The sequence below is a fragment of the Coregonus lavaretus genome, assembly GCF_964263955.1.
Source record: "Coregonus lavaretus genome assembly, chromosome: 26".
NCBI classification, from domain to species: Eukaryota; Metazoa; Chordata; class Actinopteri; order Salmoniformes; family Salmonidae; genus Coregonus; species Coregonus lavaretus.
Genome location: NC_140013.1, coordinates 13944269 through 13970266, shown reverse-complemented (window position 1 = coordinate 13970266; position 25998 = coordinate 13944269). Strand labels below are relative to the sequence as shown.

General features: G+C 42.9%; 3 protein-coding genes across 3 annotated transcripts; 2 read left to right on the top strand and 1 right to left on the bottom strand.

Moving 5' to 3' along the window:
- Positions 1-6453: 6453 nt before the first annotated feature.
- Positions 6454-12085, bottom strand: nop53 (NOP53 ribosome biogenesis factor). The gene is made up of 12 exons (XM_084143336.1): positions 11304-12085; positions 10543-10619; positions 10354-10450; positions 9633-9832; positions 9483-9538; positions 9252-9347; positions 9000-9101; positions 8756-8908; positions 8481-8656; positions 8166-8232; positions 7839-7915; positions 6454-7179 (listed from the first exon to the last, which is right to left on the bottom strand). The coding sequence occupies exons 1-12, from the start codon at positions 11507-11509 to the stop codon at positions 7119-7121; spliced, it is 1368 nt and encodes a 455-aa protein (XP_083999462.1). The 5' UTR covers positions 11510-12085; the 3' UTR covers positions 6454-7118.
- A 12-nt stretch (positions 12086-12097) lies between these two features.
- LOC311102108 (histone H3.3A) lies at positions 12098-14989 on the top strand. The gene is made up of 4 exons (XM_084143337.1): positions 12098-12184; positions 13264-13407; positions 13536-13689; positions 14234-14989. The coding sequence occupies exons 2-4, from the start codon at positions 13280-13282 to the stop codon at positions 14360-14362; spliced, it is 411 nt and encodes a 136-aa protein (XP_083999463.1). The 5' UTR covers positions 12098-12184; positions 13264-13279; the 3' UTR covers positions 14363-14989.
- Positions 14990-15996: 1007 nt separating this feature from the next.
- LOC311101585 (histone H3.3A) lies at positions 15997-19199 on the top strand. Its single transcript, XM_084142714.1, has 4 exons — positions 15997-16122; positions 16907-17050; positions 17258-17411; positions 17682-19199. Exons 2-4 carry the CDS (start codon positions 16923-16925, stop codon positions 17808-17810), a joined length of 411 nt encoding a protein of 136 aa, XP_083998840.1. The 5' UTR covers positions 15997-16122; positions 16907-16922; the 3' UTR covers positions 17811-19199.
- The last annotated feature ends 6799 nt before the right edge of the window (positions 19200-25998 follow it).

The following is a 25998-nucleotide window of genomic DNA, read 5'->3' as shown; positions in this document are numbered from 1 at the left end:
ACATAGAAGGGTCTCACACTCTCTCCCTAGCTGTCGTAATCCCTCAGTCACTGTGTCTGGTAAAACACCACCCAACACAATGAAACCAGACTCCCACACTCTAAACACCCTGCCATGCACTGAGACTTAGTGTGCAGGAACAGTGATCCATTGCACCCAGTCTCACGAGCACACTCCTTCACGCTCACACACTCGCACACGGTCCTCAACAGTCAAAGATCAGCGTCTGTCTTCTCTCTCCACTCCTCCTCTTCCCTCCCTCCACTCTGTCTCTCCTCCGTCCTCTCTCTCTCTCCTTCCCTGTGGCTAGTCTTGTGCTTCTCTGCCTCTCTCTCCACCTCTCCTCAACGAGCTACTACCTACCACTCTCCCTCCACATTGTTTTCTGCTTCACCCTCCCTCTCTCCTCTCTCCTCTCTCCACTCTCCTCGTTCTGTTCACACTGTCAGCAGTGGAGTAGTGTACCTCCCTCCCTCTCTCGTTTACTCGCTCGTCACTCTCCCCCTCTGTCACTCTGGCAGAGAGCGAGAGTGAATCGCTGCTTCGCTGGTACTCGTAAGGAAAGCTCCCCACTGGTTTCTCTCAGCGTGCTAGAGGAACGATAGCTCTTCTTTTTCTTCTCCTCCCTCCCTCTGCTGCTTCTCTGCCTTCATCTTGTTTCCCTCACAGTTTGACTTCACACTCTCTCTGTCTCCACCTTCTCCACCTGCCCACTCCCTTTCTCTCACTCTTACTCTCTCGCTCTTTGCCTGCAGTCACCCGGCTCGTGCGTGTGTCCAGAGGATTAGAGAGAGGAATCATCGCTCTACTCCTCCCTCCCTCCATCGCTCTGTTTATCCTCTCCTCTCCCTCTCTCTAATCTCTCACTGTTCCACTCCAAATACAACACAACTGACACACAAACCATTTTCCTTTATCACTCTCATCCAGCCTTGCTTTTCCTCCATCCCTCCATTTTGCCCACCTACTCGTGCCTGCTCTACCTCTCTTTTCTCCTTTTCTACCTCTCCTCTCCTCTCACCTTCTGTGTGTACACAGAGCGTTCACATTGACAACTGTGTTTATTGGCACTGGCATTGTGTTGGGGGATGCAAATGTAGAAGACTGTCATGGTCACCTTTGCTGTTATGGTCACCCTCAAATCCACAAACACTTGCTAAGTCTCTGGTGGAAATGCAAACATACAGATGACCCCCCCTCTCTCTCTTTCTACCCACAGCCAAGGGAAGGAGAGAGCAGAGCAAGACTGAAGGTGTGTGTGTGTGTGTGTGTGTGTGTGTGTGTGTGTGTGTGTGTGTGTGTGTGTGTGTGTGTGTGTGTGTGTGTGTGTGTGTGTGTGTGTGTGTGTGTGTGTGTGTGTGTGTGTGTGTGTGTGTGTGTGTGTGTGTGTGTGTGTGTGTGTGTGTGTGTGTGTGTGTGTGTATGTGGTGGGATTAAAGGGAGATGAGATTTACCAGAGTTTTTACATTTGAAGCAACTTGCAACTTCTAAATTTCACGTTTGGAGAAACATGGAAAAAGTATAATTCTGCAGTGACTGTGAGAGCTTGTTGGACTTAGAAAATGATTTACTCAGGTCATGCACTCCCTCTCTCTTCATGCCAACCCTTTCTAAGCAGGAATTACATCACACAACGAAGGCGCCAATAGGAGTGGAATGCGGTGGCCTTTACAATGTGTATATTCTAGTGTGTCTGTGTGTCATCAGCTGGACACCAGCACAGACGCCAGGCTGGGAGTGCAGTCACAAGGATCCTGACCCTTATCCTCCCTGGTGAATACAGACGTAGGACTGAGTTGTAAGCTACTGTATGTACACAGTTCATATCACTGTGTTACCCATCCTCTCACATTCTAGAAAGCATCCACTGTGAGGTTCAGGTGAAGATTATCAATATCTCCCAAGAGAAGGGTCAATGACATACTCACATCCTGAGCGAGTGAACTATGGTCAGTACCAGTGCAGTCGGTAGGGGATGAGGTATTCACCAGTCACCTTCACTATTCATGTGTCTTTGAGATAGGAGAAAGGAAAGCTTGAAGATAGGACTATAGGTAAGAGGACTGGTGGTTGCTGGCTCAGCACATCGTGAGACACACTATAATGAAGTAATGCAGGTGAGCAGTGAGAGCGTTCATAATGTGTACCGCTCAGCTCCACTCACGGCTCACCATAGTCATCTACTTCATGCTAAGGCAATCTGGCTCCATCAACGGCTCGCACGTGAAGTGAGGGAGAATAGAAAAAACATGAAAACCATCGCTCTCAAACACATTTAAATCTGTACATTCAAAATGACTGGTCATGGTGAACCAAAATGAACACCAAGATGGCTGGTAGCTTTGATAGAATAGGTTAGACGAGAACATTATTGTCCATTGCATTATGAAATAGAAATGTGCCTTTTTACTGACATTGCTGTCAACGGCCATAACATAGGTAAGGTTTACTATGGGCTCAGTCTCAGAGGCACCAGTGTGTTGAGGGTAACTACACTGTGGGTAGGGGCAGGGTGGTGTGGGCACCTGATGGTGCCTGGCTGGCAGGCGTGGGGATTAGCGGTGTGGGATCAGAGGCGGGCAGTGGGCCACTCTTTAGGTAAAAGATTACATTCGCACCGCGATTAAGGGATAAGCAGCTTTGTCCACGCTCCAGGCATCCATGGGACAGGGGGATAGACGTCCATACTGCCAGGACAGGGGTAATTAAGGTTTAAGCCAATAGGGTGTAATCAATTACCCCCCACCACCAATGAGATGTCATGTAGTGTAAGTTATGTGGACTCACTCTGTGTGAAATAATAGGGGTTGACATGATTTTTGAATGACTACCCCTTCCTCTGTCCCCCATACATACAACATCTGTAAGGTCCCTCAGTCAAGCATTGAATCATTTCTAGCACAGCTTTTCGGCAGTCTCATAAAGACGGGCAGTGATTGGTAGATGGGTAACAATAACAAATCAAATCAAATGTTATTTGTCACATGCGCCGAATACAACAGGTGTAGACCTTACAGTGAAATGCTTACTTACAAGCCCTTAACCAACAATGCAGTTTTAAGAAAGAATACCAAAACAAATCACACAAAACATACAATATAAAATAATACTAACTAAAAGTAACAAATAATTAAAGAGCAGCAGTAAAATAACAATAGCGAGGCTATATACATGGGGTACCGGTACAGAGTTAATGTGCGGGGCACTGGTTAGTCGAGGTAATTGAGGTAATATGTACATGTATGTAGAGTTATTAAAGTGACTATGCATAGATAATAAACAGAGAGTAGCAGCAGCGTAAAAGAGGGAGGGGCACTGCAAATAGTCTGGGTAGCCATTTGATTAGATGTTCAGGAGTCTTATGGCTTGGGGGTATAAGCTGTTTAGAAGCCTCTTGGACCTAGACTTGGCGCTCCGGTACTGCTTGCCGTGCGGTAGCAGAGAGAACAGTCTATGACTAGGGTGGCTGGAGTCTTTGACAACTTCTAGGGCCTTCCTCTGACACCGCCTGGTATAGAGGTCCTGATGGCAGGAAGCTTGGCCCCAGTGATGTACTGGGCCGTACGCATTACCCTCTGTAGTGCCTTGCGGTCGGAGGCCAAGCAGTTGCCATACCAGGCAATGATGCAACCAGTCAGGATGCTCTCGATGGTGCAGCTGTAGAACCTTTTGAGGATCTGAGGACCCATGCCAAATCTTTTCAGTCTCCTTAGGGGGAATAGGTTTTGTCGTGCCCTCTTCACGACTGTCTTGGTGTGCTTGGACCATGTTAGTTTGTTGGTGATGTGGACACCAAGGAACTTGAAGCTCTCAACCTGCTCCACTACAGCCCCGTCGATGAGAATGGGGGTGTGCTCGGTCCTCTTCTTTTTCCTGTAGTCCACAATCATCTCCTTTGTCTTGATCACGTTGAGGGAGAGGTTGTTGTCCTGGCACCACACGGCCAGGTCTCTGACCGCCTCCCTATAGGCTGTCTTGTCGTTGTCAGTGATCAGGCTTACCACTGTTGTGTCATCGGCAAACTTAATGATGGTCTTGGAGTCGTGTCTGGCCATGCAGTCATGAGTGAACAGGGAGTACATGAGGGGACTGAGCACGCACCCCCGAAAGGCCCCCGTGTTGAGGATCAGCATGGCATATGTGTTGTTACCTACCCTTACCACCTGGGGGCGGCCGTCAGGAAGTCCATTGAATATCTCTTTAAGCATGGTCAAGTTCATAATTATGCTGTGGAGGATGTATTAAACCACCCAGACACATCAAAGATGCAGTCGTCCTTCTGAACTGAGCTGCAGGACAGGAAGGAAACTGCTTAGGCCATTGGTGATTTTAAAAGAGCTACAGAATTCAATGGCTGTGATGGGAGAAAACTGAGAAAGGATCAACATTGCAGTGACTCCACAATAATGACCAAAATGACAGAGTGAAAAGAATACAAATACAGTAATCCCTCGTTTATCGCGGGGGTTACGTTCCGAAAATGACCCGCTATAAGTGAAATCCGCGAAATAGAAAACTTTTTTTTTTTACAATTAGCAACTATTACATGTATACAAATACAGTGACTCACGTGTAGGCCGTTTCACTGCTCTTCAGACTGGGCCGCTGCATCCTGACTGCGCTCTGCAGTGTTCTCTTCTTCTGAAGCCCGCGGTGCAGGTGTGTTTGTTCGGGAGAAGAACATAGTGATAGGCAGCTGTTGTCGCTCTTTTTTCTTCTTTGCAAAAAGATCCTTGTACACCGACATGCCACCATCGATTACGTTGGAGAACTGTAATGAACGGCTCATCAAAGGGTCCCATTCCTCAGCTACTCGCTTAAGTTCAGTGGCCATTCGCACCATGGTTGCTAAGCGACCAAGCGTTAGTCCTTCCTCCTCATCTCTCGTGTCCTCTTCTCCCTCTTCTCTTTCATCGTCGCTTTGTGGCTTTGTCATTTACCTTCCCTTAGCATGTCCAGAAGTTTAACTTTATCTGAGATAGGTAGCATCTTCCGCCGTTTGGGCCCATCCGCAGGTCCTTTTGTCGGTCCAGGCCGTTTCGTCGACATTATGGGTTTAGGAGATGTTCGAAATTACAAGATAATTTGGCCAACTTAATGTAAATTTGCCAAGCTGTTTTATGTACGTACACATAACTGCACGAGACGACAAAATGATAGCACAATTCGTAGCATGTTTTGATACAAGAAGCGGGAGTGAGTTTTTAGCGAATCAGAATGCAGAGCACAATGCACCAAAAAAAAAAAAATGCATTATGAAAATCCGCGAAATAGCGAATCCGCGATAAGTGAACCGCGAAGTGGCGAGGGATCACTGTATACAGAATTTAAAAAACACAGCAAAGAAATACACTTTTTGGCCTCATGTTTGGGGCAAATCCAACACCGCTGCCTCCATATTTTCAAGCATGGTGGTGGCTGCATCATGGTATGGGTATGCTTGACATTGGCAAAGAATTGAGTTTTTCAGGATGAAAAGAAACAGGATGGAGCTAACCACAGGCAAAATCATAGAGGAAAACCTGCTTTACACCAGACACTGGGAGATGAATTCACCTTTCAGCACGACAACAACCTACAACACAACTCTACACAGGAGTCGCTTACCAAGACAGTGAATGTTTGAGTGGCCAGGTTACAGTTTACTTAAATCTGCTTGAAAATCTATGGCAAGACGTGAAAATGTATCTAGAATTTTTTTAAGAATAATGGCCAAATATTGCACAATACAGGTGTGCAAATCTCTAAAGAGACTTACCCTTGAAGACTCAGCTGTAATCGCTGCCAAATGTGTTTCTAACATGTATTGACTGAGCGGTGTGAATATTTATCTAATCAAGGTATAGTTTTATTTTTCATTAATCTTTTATTTATCTTAGAATTTCATCCACTTTGAGCGAATTGTGTAACGTTGACAGAAATGTACAATAAAATCAATTTTCATCTCACTATGTAACACAATAAAATGCAAAAAAAAAATCCAGGGGCTGTCTACTTTCTATATAATACGTTTGACCCACTAGTTTCCCCAAAGGTGACCGCTAAGATATTTTCATATACCATGAGCATCATGGATACAATGTATGGAAAATTAAGACATGTAATCTAGACCCTTTAAACATTGTTGACAAAAATATTTCACTACTTAAACAAAGTATTGTTTTTTTAAGAAGTTGAATAGACTTCTGGTGGCAAATTCATCTGTAAAATTACACCTTGGAGATTTATGCTTGTGGTCTTGAGACCATTTTGAGGAATCATATGAAACCATACTAGACACCTTAATAATGCATTACTTACTTGTTGATTAGTACAGCTAACATCTCTAGAGCCTGTAAAGTACAAATTTTCTTCCCACTATTGTGACTGATGGTATTAAATAGGCAAAAAATTATGTTTATTGTTACCACAAATGCAATGACGAATTTAAATATAGCATAGTCGGAGTAAAAATAAAAACAATTTCAATAATTAACTTGTTTTAATGAAATCAAGTCAGATTACAGCAAATAAAGTGATTTGGTACACAATAACAGATGTAACTGACAGAATGCACACAAGTCCAACTCGACACGCGGTTTCAAACAGTCTGTCATTAATTACTTTGCGTATTCACTCAGGCATCCACCCCTCTAATGAGGTCATTAATCTTGATGGTTTGGCAAGATCGAAAGACAAGATTACCAACTGGGAGGGAGAGAGAGACAGCACCCTTCTGAAGCCTTTAACGTTCCCAACTGATGTTGACAGACTCAGAATCTGTAGATTTAAATATCCTGCCAATGAACTCATTTGACCTTATAATGCATTAGAACTGACCCTGAATCTGTATGACACTTTCTGGGTTGGGCTGGTTCGTGTTGTGTATATATAGGTGCGTGAAAATATCAAGGCACGGCCAATAATGTTACAAATCATGGGGACTTGGATCTTCAATATTTTCCAACACAGGTTTAAAAGGGTGGCAAATCCATCAATGACTTAAATGGGCTGAGTTGATTGATGACATTTGATGGGGCAAACAGTAGCTCTCTGGCTGGCTGTCACTCAGTGGTGGTGGGTGCCGCTATGGTGTTGTGAGTGACATCACAGTCCTGAACAGTTCTATAGTTTGGTCTCTAGGTGATCTCCTTGAAGGCCCTCTTCTCAACATACTTCAACTTGTGTCTCCTCTTGAACCTGCGGGAGGAGGCAGAACACACAATCAAACACTATCCATGTAAAGCACTTCAATGGCTTATCAAATCAAGACTATATTCTCTTGTATAAGAAAAACAAACGGAAATAGGATATGTGGAGGGGAATCAGCACAGCATGTTGCCCTCAGTTCCAGGACGCTGTTTACACAACAGCACCCTGAGTTCCATGATTGTCTTCACATTTCAGAGGAAATACTGTGAGCGCAAGGATGGGATCATCACTGGACACAGTCATGCTCAAGCTGACTGAACCAACTTAGGGGTATACTACAACGCAGGATCAATGAGATAGCCAGCTAACTTTAACAACCAAAAATAACTATTGATTTTCTGGTTCATTAAGAATGACAAACACCATATTTGGCAATCAGACCATTCCCATTTCAAGCTCATTTTTCGAAAAAGTAATTTCACAATATTTAGGCAAGTTAATTGGCTAACGCATTGATCCTGCTTTGTAGTATCCCTCTCTGGAAATAGCCAACAATACAAACAAATCTAGAACGTTCTACTATGAAAGTTATGGGTTATGGACATACACACACCACTATATATATACGACATCACTGTCCAATATCCATTATAGGCAAATATATTTCTGACATGTTGTTTGTTTAAAAGAAAGGGAGAAAAACTTACTTGGCTCGTTCTCTGGGCTCAATCATGTTCCTCTTCTGCATACTCTTGAAGCGGTCCTTGAGGACACTGCCCTCTGGCTGCAGAACACATAATTACATGTGAAGGGAAACATGTTAGTACATGTCAGTAAACCCACATAAATAAAGAGAGCTCTGATGAAGGACCTGGCTCCGAAACGGGTCAGCATGAGACATTATTGAAGGGAATTAAGTTGCTATCCTGAAACTGTTTTCAGCATTTCAGTTCCACATATATGTACATGGGTTCAAAGGTCAGCCCAGTATGAATGCATTGTAGAATGTGAGAGGGATACAGTCAATCACAAACCTTGAGTGTCCGCAGGGATCCAGGAATCTCATCACTTAGCTGGACCTCTAGATCCTGAGCCTGGAACCTGGGGAGATATGTGGGGGACAAGTTCAGATAGAGTATGGAGATCACAGACAGGACAACGGCACAGACGCAACTCACACTAAGGGGAAAGCAGCATTATAGAAATCAGGATAAATTATTTGGTTTGGGTGGGGTATAGGTTATTTTGGAGCCCATTGTTACAGAAATGTATAGGGCTACTTCCAGTTCATACTAGGATGCATTTAACTTCATCTGCTTTTCAAAATGGGGGAACTTTTGCATACTGACTTGAGTCTGCCGAGGCGTCGGGGCATGGACTTCTCTGCCTCCTGGTTGGCCTTGCGCTGGGCCACCCTCTCTCTGGTCCGCTGCTCCCGCCTCTTCAGGGTCGCCTGGATGGAACGCAGCTGGAAGAGCTGCTGCTTCTTGTCAGTGAACGCCCTCGCCGCCTGCTTCTGTTGCAACTGCACAGCGAGAGAGACACTGCCGGTCAGTTCCTAAGCTAGCACATGGAGGGGAAGGCTTGGGCACATTAGGGCGAAAGGCTTTGTAGTCCTGCGTACCTTTATCTTGTCGGCTCGCTCCCTCTTCCTTTCTTTCTCCGTCTTCTTCTCCTGCTGCAAGCCACCACGAATAGAAACATCTTCCTCATCATCTTCTTCTTCGTCTTCCTCCTCTTCCACTAGCCCTTCCACTTGTTCCTGGAAGACTGTCTCCTGCAGAGAAACAACAGCGAGGAAGATCAGGCAAAATGGAGCCGGACGTGAAATGTTGAACAGTTGGGGGTGGGGGTGGCTGTTGTCGTACCTCAGTGGCAGTATCCTCTCGGTTGACAGCCAGCTGTCTCTCTATTCTCAGCTCCGCTTTCTCCCGCTTCACCTCCACCTCATGGGCCTCCAGTAACAAGGCCTGAGAGAAAAAAAGGTCAGCACATCAACCACAGCATTACTCAACATGAAAAGACAGAACACAACACACACATCATGGGAGCAGAAACATTGATGAATGAACCAGGATTGAAGGTTTGGGTTTTAATCATTGTTAAGTGTAGTAAGTTACCTGATGGGAGAAGAAGTCTGGGTTGTAGGAGCCTCCGGGGGCTATGACCTCCACTGCCGGGAGAATAGAGGGCTTTGAGTTGAGCTTCTCTGGTCGCTATGAGTGAACAAGACAGCGTTTAAAACCTCATGGTCAAACAGAGTAAATATACAAACACTCTTTACTATACAGCACATATAATACTGAGAAATGATCAACTTTAAGGTAGTGACAATGCAGCATTCTTCTCACCCTCACACGCTTTTTCCCTGTTTGCTCAAGGTAGTAAGGATCTGCTGTCTCTTTGGCTGCAATATGAAGAAAAGATGATCACAAACACTGACTGAAAAGAACTCGAACATTTATTTGAATTAGTTTATCATTTTGAATAGTCAAACTTACCCTCTCCTCCCCACAGGTCATAATAGGGTCTGTCTGGGAAGTTGTTGGCCGCCGTCTTTGCTTTTGACATTGTAGTTGCCGGTCTGCTGTTCAAAAGGCGCTTCTGTCTCCGTGGTAACACACCCATGGCCGCCAATTTCTCGGCATTCTCTGCAATGCGGCGGAGTTTCTTTGCGTTTGGTTGCTGGTGGGCCAAAACACTGGGGGAGAGAGGAGGGAACTTAATTTTAAGTAGTGTCCTAAAGAAACGGAAGACTTCAACGGTGTGTACAATCACTGCTTATTATGAGGAATAAGCTAACCAAAGTACACTTGTGTACTTATCAAAATATAGCCTTGCTGCATGGCTTCAGTTTACAAAGTGGGGGCACATCTGGGTCGTATTAGTTAGTGCACACAGTAGCAAAACCTTTCGCAACAGAAAAAAAATAAATAAGTTCAGGTAGTCCCTCCCTGTTTGTTCCAGTTGCATTACTAGTACATACAACCCTGGAGAGGGGAAGCGGCACAGCATATTGCCCTCAGTTCCCAGAAGACTGTTCACACAACAGTGCCCTGAGTTCCATGATTGTCTTCACATTCCCGAGGAAATACTGTGAGCGCAAGGATGGGTTCATCACTGGACATTGTGCCATGCGCAACCTGACTGAACCATCTTCAGCTAAGGGCCAGGATGACGAGGGTGAGAGTGCAAAGGTCAGAGTACATCAGACAAACTCACTCTTTAGGCGGAGGGATGAGGGAGTCATGCTGCAGGATCAGGTCTATCCTCAGGGGCCGTGACCTTGACTTCTTCCCCTTCTTTCCCTCTTGGACTTCTGGCATCAGACACAGAAAACATCAGTGATTTGACACTCCAAACATTAACAAAGCAGAAAATGTATTTCATGTAAACAGTGGTATCGCTTACCTGGCTGGACACATTTTCTCTGCTCTCCGATGTCCACAAAGAACAGGCTATCATCTGGCTTCTCAGATATCAGTCCTCTGTCGAATAAAAAAAGGTTTAGACATGTAAACTAAATAACTACATATTTTGAAGCAAATAGAATTAGGGCATGCAGCATGTGTTAAACTGTAAATAAAAGCATTAACGTTAGCTAGTTAACCAAGTAGCTAGCTAAGTACATTTAAGTCATTTAGCAGACGCTCTTATCCAGAGCGACTTTACAGTTAGTGAGTGTATACATTTTTATTATTTTTTCCCCCATACTGGCCCCCCGTCGGAATCGAACCCACAACCCTGGCGTTGCAAGCGCCATGCTCTACAAACTGAGCTACACGGGGCTGAGTTACATAAAAGCAGCCAAATCATAAGAAAGTAGTAAACCGGTCAAGAAACAATTCAGTTTAGGTGTATTGCTCATGTTTGGATAATTATGAGGGTGATTATAGCTAGGAAATTGTATTTAAAACAATAAATAAAAACATAGCTAGCTAGAACAAACAACCCAACGTGTACATTAGCATTGCGAGCTAGCAAAGTGCCATTTCTTCGAAGTTTACATGTGGACTTGGATTGATTGACATGCAAAACTAGCTAGCTAGAATAATAATGTCGCAATAACTGCTAAATAATCGCTTATTAGTACAGTAAGGAATACACCTAGCTAGATAACTACTGTAGATAGCTTTAATGCAAGCAGGTATTGGCTAACACATGCTGCTCACCCTGTAGCTCTTTCCTGAAGTCTCACGTCATCCAAAAACTCTTCAACATCTTGAATATCACTGTGTTTGTTCCAACTCTTTTTCTTATTCTTATTCACACGCTTTCTCCGGCCACTATTCAAGTCATCTGAGTCGGCCGACGATTTAAAAGATATGAATCCTGGCTGCGACGCTGCCACGCGTTTCAGTCTCTTGACCGCCGCCATGCTGGATCATCGGTGGATGATGCGGATGACGTATGTTCTTCCTTAACTGAGGTTTAGCACGAGCTGATGGGGGCTTGCGTAAAAACCATCCCTGGAAATAAGATATTTGTAGGCCCCAAATGTATAAATTGATGATAAGATAATTTATTGCTAGGTCTTTTAATACTTTTGTGATTTTAAACTTGTATACAATACAATTTATACTAAAGCAATGTTTGTCACAATACACAAACCTTCAAAGAAATGTCATCTGAGAATCTAAATTGTTTGATTTTTACATGAACAACTATTGGTAACAGAAATCCAGTAATAGCTAATTTTGCAATCATAGCCATTTTGTCTCGTACACTCACGTTGAATAATCTGAGTTCCATAAAACACCTTCAATAATTGTCATACATTTCTAAATGGTCAATATCTGCCAATGCAATAAACAGACATTTCACTAACATCTCCCATTATGGAGTATATCACGCTTTTAAGATGATTGATAATTGATTGAATTGGTCAATTGATAAACGTGTATAAAAATTGGTCTCTCTTGTCGCAGCAGATGCATTGTGGGTAACCTGCCATTTTAACCCAATATAGGACTCCATTCTGTTGTGTGAACAACGCAATAAATAAGGACACGAGACCAGTTTCAAATTTGTAACGTTGGCTGTTGTATCAAAGGTAAGTGTCGCGTTTGAAAGAATAGTTTAAAAAAATATTGTGTATGTGTGAATTTTCACTTTTTTGTTATTTAGACAGTATCTTTAGCAACTAAATCCGCAGTCATAGGGAAAACCCAACCCAGACGACCGAAAAAGCGAGCTATTATCTGCTTGTAGTAACTAGAAACCAAAGCACTCCTTTCGAATTTGACACGGTTATACACAGGTTCTGAGTAATCTTCTGAGTACGGAAGTTTTTCAATAGATTCCTAATGGTGTCTAGAACAATCTTCAATGTGTTTATTAGTTTAAAGCGGCAATGTATTCGTTTTAAATGTCGTTTTAATTGTCAACCTCTTGTTAAACACATTCGAATTTTCCTTCCCGTTAATACGTTCCGGTTACAGCAGCCATCGTCTCCAATGCGTAAGAGGCGGGGACCTACTTGGTGAAAGACGTTGCTCATAGGCGGAAAAGGAAGAAAATCCCGCCCCTCAGATCACTAAACAACTCCCTATTGGTAGTTGTAAGAACTTTACGCTGTAATTCGCTCAAGTTAATGTACATCTTTGAGTAATTGAGCCACAGACTTGAATACAATCACAGAGGGTTGTATACAAATATCTATTTTATAAGGATGTCATTGATTGGTAGGTTACTTTCTAAATGTAATCCGTTAGTTTCTAGTTAACTGTCCAATTGTACTCTGTAATGTAATTTTTAGATTAACAAAACTTTCAGTTACATTTTGATTAATTTCCCCTTAAAAAGCATAAAACAAAATATCCAACATATTTGGTGTCATCCTAGTGGTCTGACTCGCTTAGGTGGAACAAACTTAAATGTGCTTTTATTCAATGATTAATTGAATGTCATTGAGAACAGAAAGGTGTCAATGTATTTTTTGCGAACATTCTTTCTAAATGTAAGTAAAACATGTAATATCTAGTTTTTCAAAGTATCTGTAATCTGATTACAATATTTTTGCTGGTAATGTAATTAGTGGTGTTTAGCAGACTAACATTGGTTTTATGCTGGATTTGATAGCTAGTTGGTTACTTCCATTAACATTCCTGTCTCAATTTCCCCTTTATTCAGGTAACTTGTAGGAGCTATGGCCCGTACCAAGCAGACAGCCCGTAAATCTACTGGAGGCAAAGCCCCACGTAAGCAGCTGGCCACCAAAGCTGCCCGCAAGAGCGCCCCTTCTACTGGTGGGGTCAAGAAGCCCCATCGCTACAGGTGATGGTGTGACAAAACACACAGTGCCTGAACATACAGGCTTTGACCCACCTGGTGTTGTGGTCTCTACATTAATCATTTTATGTAGATAAAGGACCACAGTGGTGTTAATTACTGTTTCCCTCCAGGCCTGGTACTGTGGCCCTGCGTGAGATTCGTCGGTACCAGAAGTCCACTGAGCTGCTGATCCGCAAGCTGCCCTTCCAGCGCCTGGTGAGAGAAATCGCTCAGGACTTCAAGACTGACCTGCGTTTCCAGAGTGCAGCCATTGGAGCCCTGCAGGTCAGTGTGTTTATGATTTTCATTAACCCACCAAATAACACTGTAAAGACGGAGACCTATCGGGAATTTGTACACTTAACGGGATACTTTGGAATTTTGGCAGTGAGGCCCTTTTATCTACTTTCGCAGAGTCTGAACTATTGGATGCCATTCATGGCTGTGTCCAGTATGAAGAAAGTTAGTTAGCATTGGTTCACAAACCTAACTAGCTAGTATTAGCACAATGACTGCAAGTCTATGGGTATCTGCTAGCATGCTCATAGATGCCATAGACTTTTAGTCATTGCGCTAATGCTAGTTAGCATTGGCTCGACACTACCTCTAACTTCCTTCATACAGGAGACAGACATAAAAATGGTATCCACAAGTTCATCTGACTCTGGGGAAGTGGATAAAGGGCCTCTGCCAAAATCCTGAGGTATCCCTTTAATGGTGGCCTACTGGCAGTACTCTCCACAAATGTTTGAGGAATGCATTGGTCCATACGAAGTTAGAGCTTACGCATATCATCAACTGAATTGAACTTGTATTTTATTGTCTGCAGGAGGCCAGCGAAGCATACCTTGTTGGTCTGTTTGAGGACACCAACTTGTGCGCCATTCACGCCAAGCGTGTCACCATCATGCCCAAAGACATCCAGCTGGCACGTCGTATCCGTGGGGAGCGTGCTTAGATGCCTCCCTAATTTACCTGTCCTGTCTCTTTTCCTCCCTTACCACTTTTCCTTATAAGTAGCTTGATTTGAGTAATGATGTGACAAAAGTAGTGTCTAGTCTTGTCCCCCTTAGCAGCAGACTTTTAGGGTACTTTGTGTATTATGTATCTGTTTTGAAGCTGCTCTGAGTCTCATCTTTAATGTGTATGCAAATCAGCACAGCAAAGGATACATGAAGCATCTTGGGCAAGCATTTTCCCCTCCTACTATTGACTATGCTATTACATTATTATAACAGGGTTTTCTAATTGCTATACATGCATTGTTTTTTTTTTACATGTACCCTTTAATGTTTTTTTTTTACAACAAGTTTCTACTGTTTACAGGATGCATTTACAAATAGTTCATTCTGTTCAGAAATTGATTTTTTTTTATGACATTGATTCAAAATGTTGCAAAGGCCTATATGTAGCGTAATGTTGATGTATTTCTCCCATGTTTTTATCCAGGTAATATTTTAGTTCCTTTCTCAGGTTGTGATACCCTTTTCTTACTGGTTTTGATTTAATAATTTTCTGTAAATTTTAAGCAGACATTTGTAATATCCAGAATTCTCAAAGGTGATAATAAACTGATGTTCCACAACTGGTTGCGTAAAGTGATTGGCCTATACAAAGTACTGAGTTGCATGCTGCTGGCAATGGTATTTCAATCAATTTATATTTTAAATGGTGAATTTTTCATATTCCATCATTTTAAGAATTGTCATATTTGTTGGGAAAAGTATCCAGTTTTACTTAAATAAAAGTAAAGATTACTTTAATAGAAAATTACAAGTGATAGTCACCAGGAAAATACTAGAGAAATTATTTGGTTTTAAATATACTTAAGTATAAATCATTTCAAATTCCTTAAACGGCACCCTTGTTTTAACGGAGAGCCAGGGGCACACGAACACTCTGACATAATTTACAAACAAAGCATGTCTATACATCCCATCACAGGCTATATTTATACTCCGGACTCAGCCATTGCTCGGCCTAAGATTAATATAATTCCTTTTTACTTTTAGAATTGTGTTGTGAATTGTTAGCTATTACTGCACTGTTGGAGCTAGGAACACACGCATTTCGCTACACCCGCAATAACATGTTAAATATGTGTATGCGACTTGAGTCTGCCTGATCAGAGGCAGTAGGGATGTTCTTTGTAAATGTGTGAATTGGACCATTTCTCTGTCCTGCTAAGCATTCAACATGTAATGTACTTTTGGGTGTCAGGGAAAATGTATGTGGTAAAAAGTACATTTTCGGAGTTGTCCAATATAAATGGTAAAGTACAGATAGCCCAAACTAAAGTAATAGTTTACATCACTGATCAGAAATCAGACGTTTTTGTGACATTTAAGGCTAACATTTGCACAAGACTTGTGAATGTAAGGTTGTACACGGATATAATTTTCTTGAGCGTGGCAAATTGAAAAGCCAAGACGTTTCCACAGTATCTGGATAAAAAGACGATGTTCATTATGAAATTCTGAGACTGATAAAGTAACATTCAGTGGAGTACAAAAATATCTAAACATGTGCCCGAAGTGCTACAAAAGAAACGAAACCAGAAATGTTTGTATACACTGTTGCATTCTGGGAGAAATGATTGACATAGCAGCCATTTTCCCGCTGGACGCTTGTTCCCATTGTGGATACGAGGAAGAAAATACTGACACGGCCTGACAAGCTAAACATTTCTCACATCCTTTTTAACCACTTTTGGTATAGGTAAGTCAAACACTCGACTGCTTTTAATTTACGATAACTTCACATTTGAAAAGTTTTAAATTGCTTCAATTCTGGTGTTATTTTGTTGGAAATCCATTTCATTTTCGTCGTAGAGAAAAATAACAAACCCGACTGTCTAAACGGCACAGCATTGCAGCCTTTTCTACACCCAGTACAACCGGAGAAAATTGTTTCAAATTATGCGCGGGTTCGCTTCGGTTGTACGCAGGCATTGGGGGTCGAACTCCGTTTCTATGCCTACATACGAGTTCCCTGAGATGTCTTCTTTAATGTATATTAGTTGTTTGATGAGATTGTCAAACAGCTGTTTATTTAAATATCAAGGTTTTAGTGCTACTCCTTTGCTCTTTTGCCTTGGGTCCTTATCCCCGTTGCGCATCAAGCAGCCGCCATCATCACAGCTGAGTGGGCGGGGCTACCAACAACGTCTGGGAGCCGTAGATCCCGCCTCCTCGTAACAGAACACAAGCTGATTGGCCTTAGTCAAATGTTTACACAATTAGATTGACTAACCAACCAATGCCGTCGTTTTCCCCGTTGATTGATTGGCTTACTATCGACTTTGATTGGGGAGATTCATGTTGTAGCCTCTCAACACTTTTTTTGTTCTACATGTGTTCAATGACAATGAGTGGAACACCCAATTACTGTACAGAAATACTCTGTTCTTTTCAAATGTTGTCAAAGTTTTGAATCAGCCGAGATAATGGATGAAGAAAAATGCAGTGACTTGATTATCAGATCTAATCTCCCCTTCATTCAGGTAACTTGTAGGAGCTATGGCCCGTACCAAGCAGACAGCCCGTAAATCTACTGGAGGCAAAGCCCCACGTAAGCAGCTGGCCACCAAAGCTGCCCGCAAGAGCGCCCCTTCTACTGGTGGGGTCAAGAAGCCCCATCGCTACAGGTGAGAGAGAGTGACAGAGAGGCTGAAATGTCTTACCAGAGCTGCCCTCTGTCCCTGAACCACACTACTGGCCCTTATTATGACTCCATCACCACCTGATGCAAGATAGAAGGATTTAGGCCTAAAGAGTTTGATTCTGGATTTTTGTAATGAATCCATACAGTGGTGTTAGTCATGGGATTCTTCTAACCGTGTGTTTCCCTCCAGGCCTGGTACTGTGGCCCTGCGTGAGATCCGTCGTTACCAGAAGTCCACTGAGCTGCTGATCCGCAAGCTGCCCTTCCAGCGCCTGGTGAGAGAAATCGCTCAGGACTTCAAGACTGACCTGCGTTTCCAGAGTGCAGCCATTGGAGCCCTGCAGGTCAGTGTTACACCATCACAACAACTAAGGGACACAAGCACACACCATCACAGTTGTAGTTGCTGTCATAAACCACATATCTCAAGTTTGAGGCAGGAGAAAAATAATTGCATTATGTTGATTCGTTTTCTATCACACACTTAAGAGGAATGCTTGGATCATGTGATGGGAGTATATCACAAATTAGCATTTTATAGGTTGATATTGTCCACATATTTTTAAGTGTGTTGTTGTGAGCCATTTCTCCAACCTGTTCTTTGTTGTCTGCAGGAGGCCAGCGAGGCATACCTTGTTGGTCTGTTTGAGGACACCAACCTGTGCGCCATCCACGCCAAGCGTGTCACCATCATGCCCAAAGACATCCAGCTGGCCCGTCGTATCCGTGGGGAGCGTGCTTAGATGCCTCCCTGATTTACCTCTCCTCCCCTCACCAGTCTGTCTTCCCCTTCCCTGCCCTGCCCTCTCCTCTTATGTTGGTAGTGATTAGAGAAACAATGATTATGATAAGAATAACGTGTATAGTGGTGTTTTCTTAGTACTCTCGGCAGCAGATAGGGTACTGTCTATTGTGCATGTACCTGCTTGTTGCTGGTCAGATCCCCCACCACCACCACACCATCAAATCAGACGTTCCATTGTCATGATGCCATGTGGAGAGATCAGACAAAACATAGAAGACAGGGAATCTGAGATAGGTGGTGGTCACAGGAGGATGGGAATAGGTTTTTGTCTGCAGAGGGGAGTAACTCTTTCTCTGCAGGGTGCTAGAACAACTACCCTAGTCCCCTTCCAGTGAAATAAAGACTGAGCTGGTGTCTTTCATGGCAACGCATGAATGAGAGTCCAGCCCCCCCCTTTGTGTGTGAGCGTGTAGATTCTGATCAGCACAGCAAATTGTATACGATTCAAAAACATCTCTGGAGCAATCGTTTATTCTTACAATATTGATCATTACTATCATGGTTATTTACATTTACCAGACGCTCTTATCCAGAGCAACTTACAGTAGTGAGTGCATACATTTCCGTACTTTCTTGTACTGGTCCCCCGTGGGAATTGAACCCACATCCCTAGCATTGCAAGCGCCACGCTCTACCAACTGAGCCACACAGGACCTGTTGTCAAGTGATGTTAAACAAATACAATAATTATGCTTACGCACATTTTTCACAGTGGAAATACTATTTCTGAATGAAATGGAGATGGGTGGGATTCTAATACAATTTTGTACAGAGAACAAAATCGACGTAAGCTATCTTTTCTACAGGTGTTGAAGCTTGTGATTTATTTTGGCTGTCAAAGGGGATCCTTGATTGTTCACTCTCATTTCATTGCGGTCTTACCTGATTGACACTATTTTCCCTTTGTCTTTGAATTCTCAAATTTGGCTTCAGTGATAAATAATTGGAGACAGCATTTTAAGGCTTTTGAAAACAAATAGTGAATTCAGTGATATTCTTTGTGATCACTCCTTCTGAGGGGCCTTGTTGTGAGGTTTATGGAGCTTGGTGGTCAATGCTCTCTTGCAAACCAAAAATGGTCTGATTGGTAAAGTGATCATGTTAATGTAATGTGAGCTATAAATGGGATGGTCAGGGATATTTAGACCTCCCCCTTCACTTCGCTCCAGATCTTACATCTGTGTAACGTTTCTCAGGTTGATGTGTCACCTTTTTAACTTAAATCATTTTTATTTCTTAATTTGAAATGTTAAGATGTTGAAATAAAACAATGTTTGTAATTTCCAGATTTCTCATATAAGGTGGTAATAAATGGATGTTACACACACCTGTCTTCTGTCAGTTTTGTTTAGTCCATTGACTGTCAATCAATTACTAACATAGATATTTTATATTATTGCCAGAGCTATAAAAAGCACCCCTTTGATCAAAATACCATTATGAGTTAGGTTTGTTTGCTATTACCATCACAGTTTGGTGTTCTTCTGAATGCATTAACAATCTCAGTCAAATGTTGTTTCAAGTACAGGACAAAATAGATGATCATATGTGTGATTATAATGTTATTGTTTTTTTTGTGAAATGGAGTTACGCAGAAAGTGTCCAGTAGTGAGTTTTGAGGCAATGGAAAAACATTAACTGAAACAAAAAAAGAAACGTGGGATTGCGCTCTTTATAATTTTTTGGAGCCTTAAAAAAAGACCACTAGAGGGCAGTAAAGTACCACATTTGAACAACGAGCCATATAGACGAGCCATAATCTGAATGAAGTGAAGTCCATGGATGGAAGGGTATCCGTAGAGCCCTACACTAAACATTATGTTAGGTATCCCTTCAACAATATTCAGACCATTGTGCTGCTTTAGCTGAGATACAACTGAAACCTTACAGAAACATTCAACATCATTGTATCAGATTTTTGTTCTCAGCTGTGGTAAATTAGGCCTAGAGTACAGTGTCATTCTATGTGTCCCGGTTTTTAAGTGAAGTCTTCAGATCAGAGAAAGAACATTCTTATAGAGAATGTTCAAAAGTGCTCAGTTTCTTTATTTCTTCAGTCATCACATTGATAAATACATTAACACTAGCATAAAAACTGGGCTCAGCCTCAGAGACCCTTGCTGTCTCTTCAACATTACATTTGACATTTTAGTCATTTAGCAGATGCTCTTATCCAGAGCGCCTTACAGTTAGTGCGTACTTTTTTTTCTTCTTCATACTGGCCCCCGTGGGAATCAAACCCACAACCCTGGCGTCTACCAACTGATTTTTTTTTGCTCTATCCTGTTTTATTGTAAAAGTTGTGAAAGTCTGTCCTAATGAACTGCAAGAAGTGAACAGATGTTAAAGTGAAAATACATGATTGAGGCTGCAAGCATGCAAGGGCCTCAGAATAGCACATATCTCACAGGGGTGGACAGGACAAATCAACATAAAGATTGAATCTGCCTTCTTGAATTTTAGAATTCCCCACTGAACAAGTATGGCTGAAGTTTTCCACCATGTTGCTTAACATGTTCAAGAAACTAGTAGTCCCGTTTAGCTCAGTTGGTAGAGCATGGTGTTTGCAACACCAGGGTTGTGGGTTTGAAAAAATAAAAATGTATGCACTCACTAAAACTGTAAGTCTCTCTGGATAAGAGTGTCTGCTAAATGACGTAAATGTAGTAGAAATCTGTTTATAATATTAATTAAAACATGTACATAGGAATTCAGGTTATGTCCCCTCAATTACTATGCACATACATATTTCTACTCAGGTGCTACTTTTTATATTGTAGGCGTAGTTTGCAGACTTGTTCATTTTAACAAGTCTGCAAACAAATCTGCTATGCCTACAATATAAAAAAGTAGCACCTGATTAGAAATGCCTAATAGGGTTGTTGTCCTCTGAAGTAAATGAGGGTGATTATCTATTGTGTACATCAATTTGTGGGTGAGTGTGTCGGGCAGCAGGACAGAAGGACAGAAGGTCTTGGTCTATATATGTGTTCTCCGGAATAGCTGTCCCTCACTCCTGGTTTCCACCCACACTGACCTTCTAATCTAGCCACCGGATCAGTGTCCTTGTCAATTATTGTCACACACCTGACAATCTGTACACAAACAGAGGCACACTCAAATATGTACAGTACATATAGTACCATACAGATTAACACCAGCATAAAACCACAACAGTAGGCACACAGACAGGAGAGACCAAAATAAAAGAAGGCTAGTTATGTTTATTAAAGGAAGAAATACTGTATAAACGTAGGTCGTCCACTGTAAATAGCAAAAGCACAAGGTAGCCTAAAGACATTGCAGCAAAGTCAGATTGTATTTTTTGTTATTTCATTTTATTGAATTACAACACTGGACCCTTGCTATAATTCTAAATAAAATCTCATTCTAAAGCAGTACAATTTTCTTCATTCCTATTCATTTATCTCTGTCCACATATCCTTATTGTTGTCCCTACACTCTTATAAAAAAGGGTTCCAAAAGGGTTCTTCAGCTGTCCCCATAGGAGAGAACCTATTTTTTGGTTCCAGGTAGAACCCTTTCTGGTTCTAGATAGAACTCTTTTGGGTTCCATGTACAACTCTCTGGGGAAAGGGTTCTACATGGAACCCAATAAGGTTCTACCTGGAACCAAAAGGGTTCTACCTGGAACCAAAAAGTGTTCTTCAAAGGGTTTTCCTATGGGGACAGCCGAAGAACCGTTTTAGTCTTGGTCCCATGTTTCATGAGCTGAAATAAAAGATCCCAGGAATTTTCCATAAGCACAAAACACTTATTTCTCTAAAAGGTTGTGCACAAATTTGTTTACATCCCTGTTAGTGAGCTTTTTTCCTTTGCCGGGATAATTCATAAGGTGTGGCATATCAAGAAGCTGATTAAACAGCATGGTCATTACACAGTTGCATCTTGTGCTGGGGACAATAAAAGGCCTCTCTAAAAGGTGCAATTTTGTCACACAACACAATGCCACAGATGACTAGAGTTTTGAAAGAGCGTGCAATTGGCATGCTGACTGGAGGAATGTCCAATAGAGCTGTTTTTTTTTTTTTCACCTTTATTTAACCAGGTAAGCCAGTTGAGAACAAGTTCTCATTTACAACTGCGACCTGGCCAAGATAAAGCAAAGCAGTGCGATAAAAACAACAACACAGAGTTACATATGGGGTAAAACAAAACATAAAGTCAAAAAATACAACAGAAAATATATATACAGTGTGTGCAAATGTAGCAAGTTATGGAGGTAAGGCAATAAATAGGCCATAGTGCAAAATAATTACAATTAGTATTAACACTGGAATGATAGATGTGCAAGAGATGATGTGCAAATAGAGATACAGGGGTGCAAATGAGCAAAATAAATAACAATATGGGGATGAGGTAGTTGGGTGGGCTAATTTCAGATGCGCTGTGTACAGGTGCAGTGATCGGTAAGGTGCTCTGACAACTGATGCTTAAAGTTAGTGAGGGAGATAAGAGTCTCCAGCTTCAGAGATTTTTGCAGTTCGTTCCAGTCATTGGCAGCAGAGAACTGGAAGGAATGGCGGCCAAAGGAGGTGTTGGCTTTGGGGATGCCAGTGAGATATACCTGCTGGAGCGCATACTACGGGTGGGTGATGCTATGGTGACCAATGAGCTAAGATAAGGCGGGGATTTGCCAAGCAGTGATTTATAGATGGCCTGGAGCCAGTGGGTTTGGCGATGAATATGTAGTGAGGACCAGCCAACAAGAGCGTACAGGTCACAGTGGTGGGTAGTATATGGGGCTTTGGTGACAAAACGGATGGCACTGTGATAGACTACATCCAATTTGCTGAGTAGAGTGTTGGAGGCTATTTTGTAAATGACATCGCCGAAGTCAAGGATCGGTAGGATAGTCAGTTTTACGAGGGCATGTTTGGCAGCATGAGTGAAGGAGGCTTTGTTGCGAAATAGGAAGCTGATTCTAGATTTAACTTTGGATTGGAGATGCTTAATGTGAGTCTGGAAGGAGAGTTTACAGTCTAACCAGACACCTAGGTATTTGTAGTTGTCCACATACTCTAGGTCAGACCCGTCGAGAGTAGTGATTCTAGTCGGGTGGGCGGGTGCCAGCAGCGTTCGATTGAAGAGCATGCATTTAGTTTTACTTGTGTTTAAGAGCAGTTGGAGGCTACGGAAGGAGTGTTTTATGGCATTGAAGCTCGTTTGGAGGTTTGTTAACACAGTGTCCAATGAAGGGCCAGATGTATACAAAATGGTGTCGTCTGCGTAGAGGTGGATCTGAGAATCACCAGCAGCAAGAGCGACATCATTGATATACACAGAGAAAAGAGTCGGCCCAAGAATTGAACCCTGTGGCACCCTCATAGAGACTGCCTTAGGTCCAGACAACAGGCCCTCCGATTTAACACATTGAACTCTATCTGAGAAGTAGTTGGTGAACCAGGCGAGGCAGTCATTTGAGAAATCAAGGCTATTTAGTCTGCCAATAAGAATGCGGTGGTTGACAGAGTCGAAAGCCTTGGCCAGGTCGATGAAGACGGCTGTACAGTACTGTCTATTATCGATTGCGGTTATAATATCGTTTAGGACCTTTAGCGTGGCTGAGGTGCACCCATAACCAGCTTGGAAACCGGATTGCATAGCGGAGAAGGTACGGTGTAATTCGAAATGGTCGGTGATCTGTTTGTTAACTTGGCTTTCAAAAACTTTTGAAAGGCAGGGCAGGATGGATATAGGTCTGTAACAGTTTGGATCTAGAGTGTCACCCCCTTTGAAGAGGGGGATGACCGCGGCAGCTTTCCAATCTCTGTTGCCAGAGAATTGAATGTTCATTTCTCTACCATAAGTCACTTCCAACATCGTTTTAGAGAATTTGTCAGTACGTCCAACCAGCCTCACAACCGCAGACCACGTGTAAACACTCCAGCCCAGGACTTCCACATCCGGCTCCTTCACCTGCGGGATCATCTGAGACCAGCCACCCGGACAGCTGATGAAACTGTGGTATTGCACAACCGAAGAATTTCTGCACAAACTGTCAGAAACCGTCTCAGGGAAGATCATCTGCATGCTCATCATCCTCACCAGGGTCTTGACCTGACTGCAGTTTGGCGTCGTAACTGACTTCAGTGGGAAAATGCTCACCTTCGATGGCAACTGACACGCTGGAGAAGTGTGCTCTTCACAAATTAATTCTGGTTTCAATTGTACCGGGCAGATATCAGACAGCTTGTATGGCGTTGTGTGGGGGCGAGCGGTTTGCTGATGTCAACGTTGTGAACAGAGTGCCCCATGGAGGCGGTGGGGTTATGGTATGGGCAGGCATAAGCTACGGAGAACGAACACAATTGCATTTTATCAATGGCAATTTGAACTCACAGAGATACCATGACGAGATCCTGAGGCCCATTGTTGTGGCATTCATCCGCCGCCATCACCTCATGTTTCAGCATGATAATGCATGGCCCCAGGTCTCAAGGATCTGTACACAATTCCTGGAAGCTGATAATGTCCCAGTTTTTCTATGGCCTGCATAATCACCAGACATGTCACACATTGAGCATTTTTGAGATGCTCTGGTTTGAGGTGTACGACAGCGTGTTCCAGTGCCTGCCAATATCCAGCAACTTCACACAGCCATTGAAGAGGAGTGGGACAACATTCCACAGACCACAATCAACAGCCTGATCAACTCGATGCGAAAGAGATGTGTCGCGCTGCATGAGGCAAATGGTGGTCACACCAGATACTGACTGGTTTTCTGATCCACGCCCCTACCTTTTTTTAAAGGTATCTGTGACCAACATGTATATCTGTATTCCCAGTCATGTGAAATCCATAGATTAGGGCCTCATTTATTTATTTCAATTGACTGATTTCATTATATGAACTGTAACTCAGTAAAATCTTTGAAATTGTTGCATGTTGCGTTTAGATTTCTGTTCAGTGTAGTATATGAAACGTATCGCTGGGTTTCAGCTTTATGTTGATAAATCCAAATGGTGTTATTCACTTAATCTGATTCTTTATCTGTTTGCTTGTTTGCAGACAGTTAAATTAGGATTAACACTTCTGAAAGAAGCTTTGACAATTCATTCTAAGTAAGAGTTCCTTCTAAGTGAGACCATGAGAAACCCCTGCAGCCCCTCTCATCCAGGCCCTCTCTCCTTATTCACTGTAGCACTTTGGTTCACTGCGAGGGCTTGTGGCTCTCTGTCTTCATAGGCTTGTGGCTCTCTGGACTATTCAGGGGTGCAGAGTTGGTGGACACAGTGACACGACCTACATGGAGACACAAAAGAGACCGACATCAGCAACATGAGGATGTCTGACTCTCAAATGCATTCTCAGAGCACAGATGATATATTGTTCACATGGTATCTGCAGAATAAACAAGAAAACACATGCTTATCATTTGATATGACAAGGACAATAGAACCAGGATATCTGTGTTGTTGGAGGAAAGGGTTATTTTATTATGTGTTGTCCTGGTCGCTTTAAATGCCTTCACTCCCTCTCTCTGTGCATCATACATTCTCATAAACCTTCTTATAGCATCACTACTATGCTAAACACTACTGAAACCCACCCCAACTCTACCCAGCAGGCTCTTGTACCCCCCTTCCCCCCCTTGCACCATTCCCCTCCCCCTGGCACAGAAGGTTGACCCTGCAGCTCGTGTCACCCAGTGCTGGGACCGGCCACCCGCCAGGAGCCAAGGCCAATGGGCCGCCCGGTGTTGGTGTGTGGTGGCTGTGGGCGGGCGGCTGTGTGTGTGTCTGTGTTGGATCACGGCGTGGGGATTAAGCATGTGTGAGTGATTGGGGGTGACAGCGGTCTCAGCATTAGGGACCTCGCAGCCTTATTTCTCTGGCCTGTTTTAGACACACTAAGCTGGGATTTGGACCGCAACAGTGATTCTGCCCTGCCCGGTCTTCCTTCGACCCCCCCACCACCACCCGACACGTCCACCCTCCACCCCTGCCCCCCCCCCCCTCTTCTCCCTCCACTCTCCACCCTTTTCTGTCTCATTCCTTTCCTCTCAATATTCCTCTCTACTACTCATCTGCATCATTTAACCTGTGTATCCATTTTTCACCTCACTCTTATTCTGGCCCTTCAGCTCTTGGCATCGGTACTGC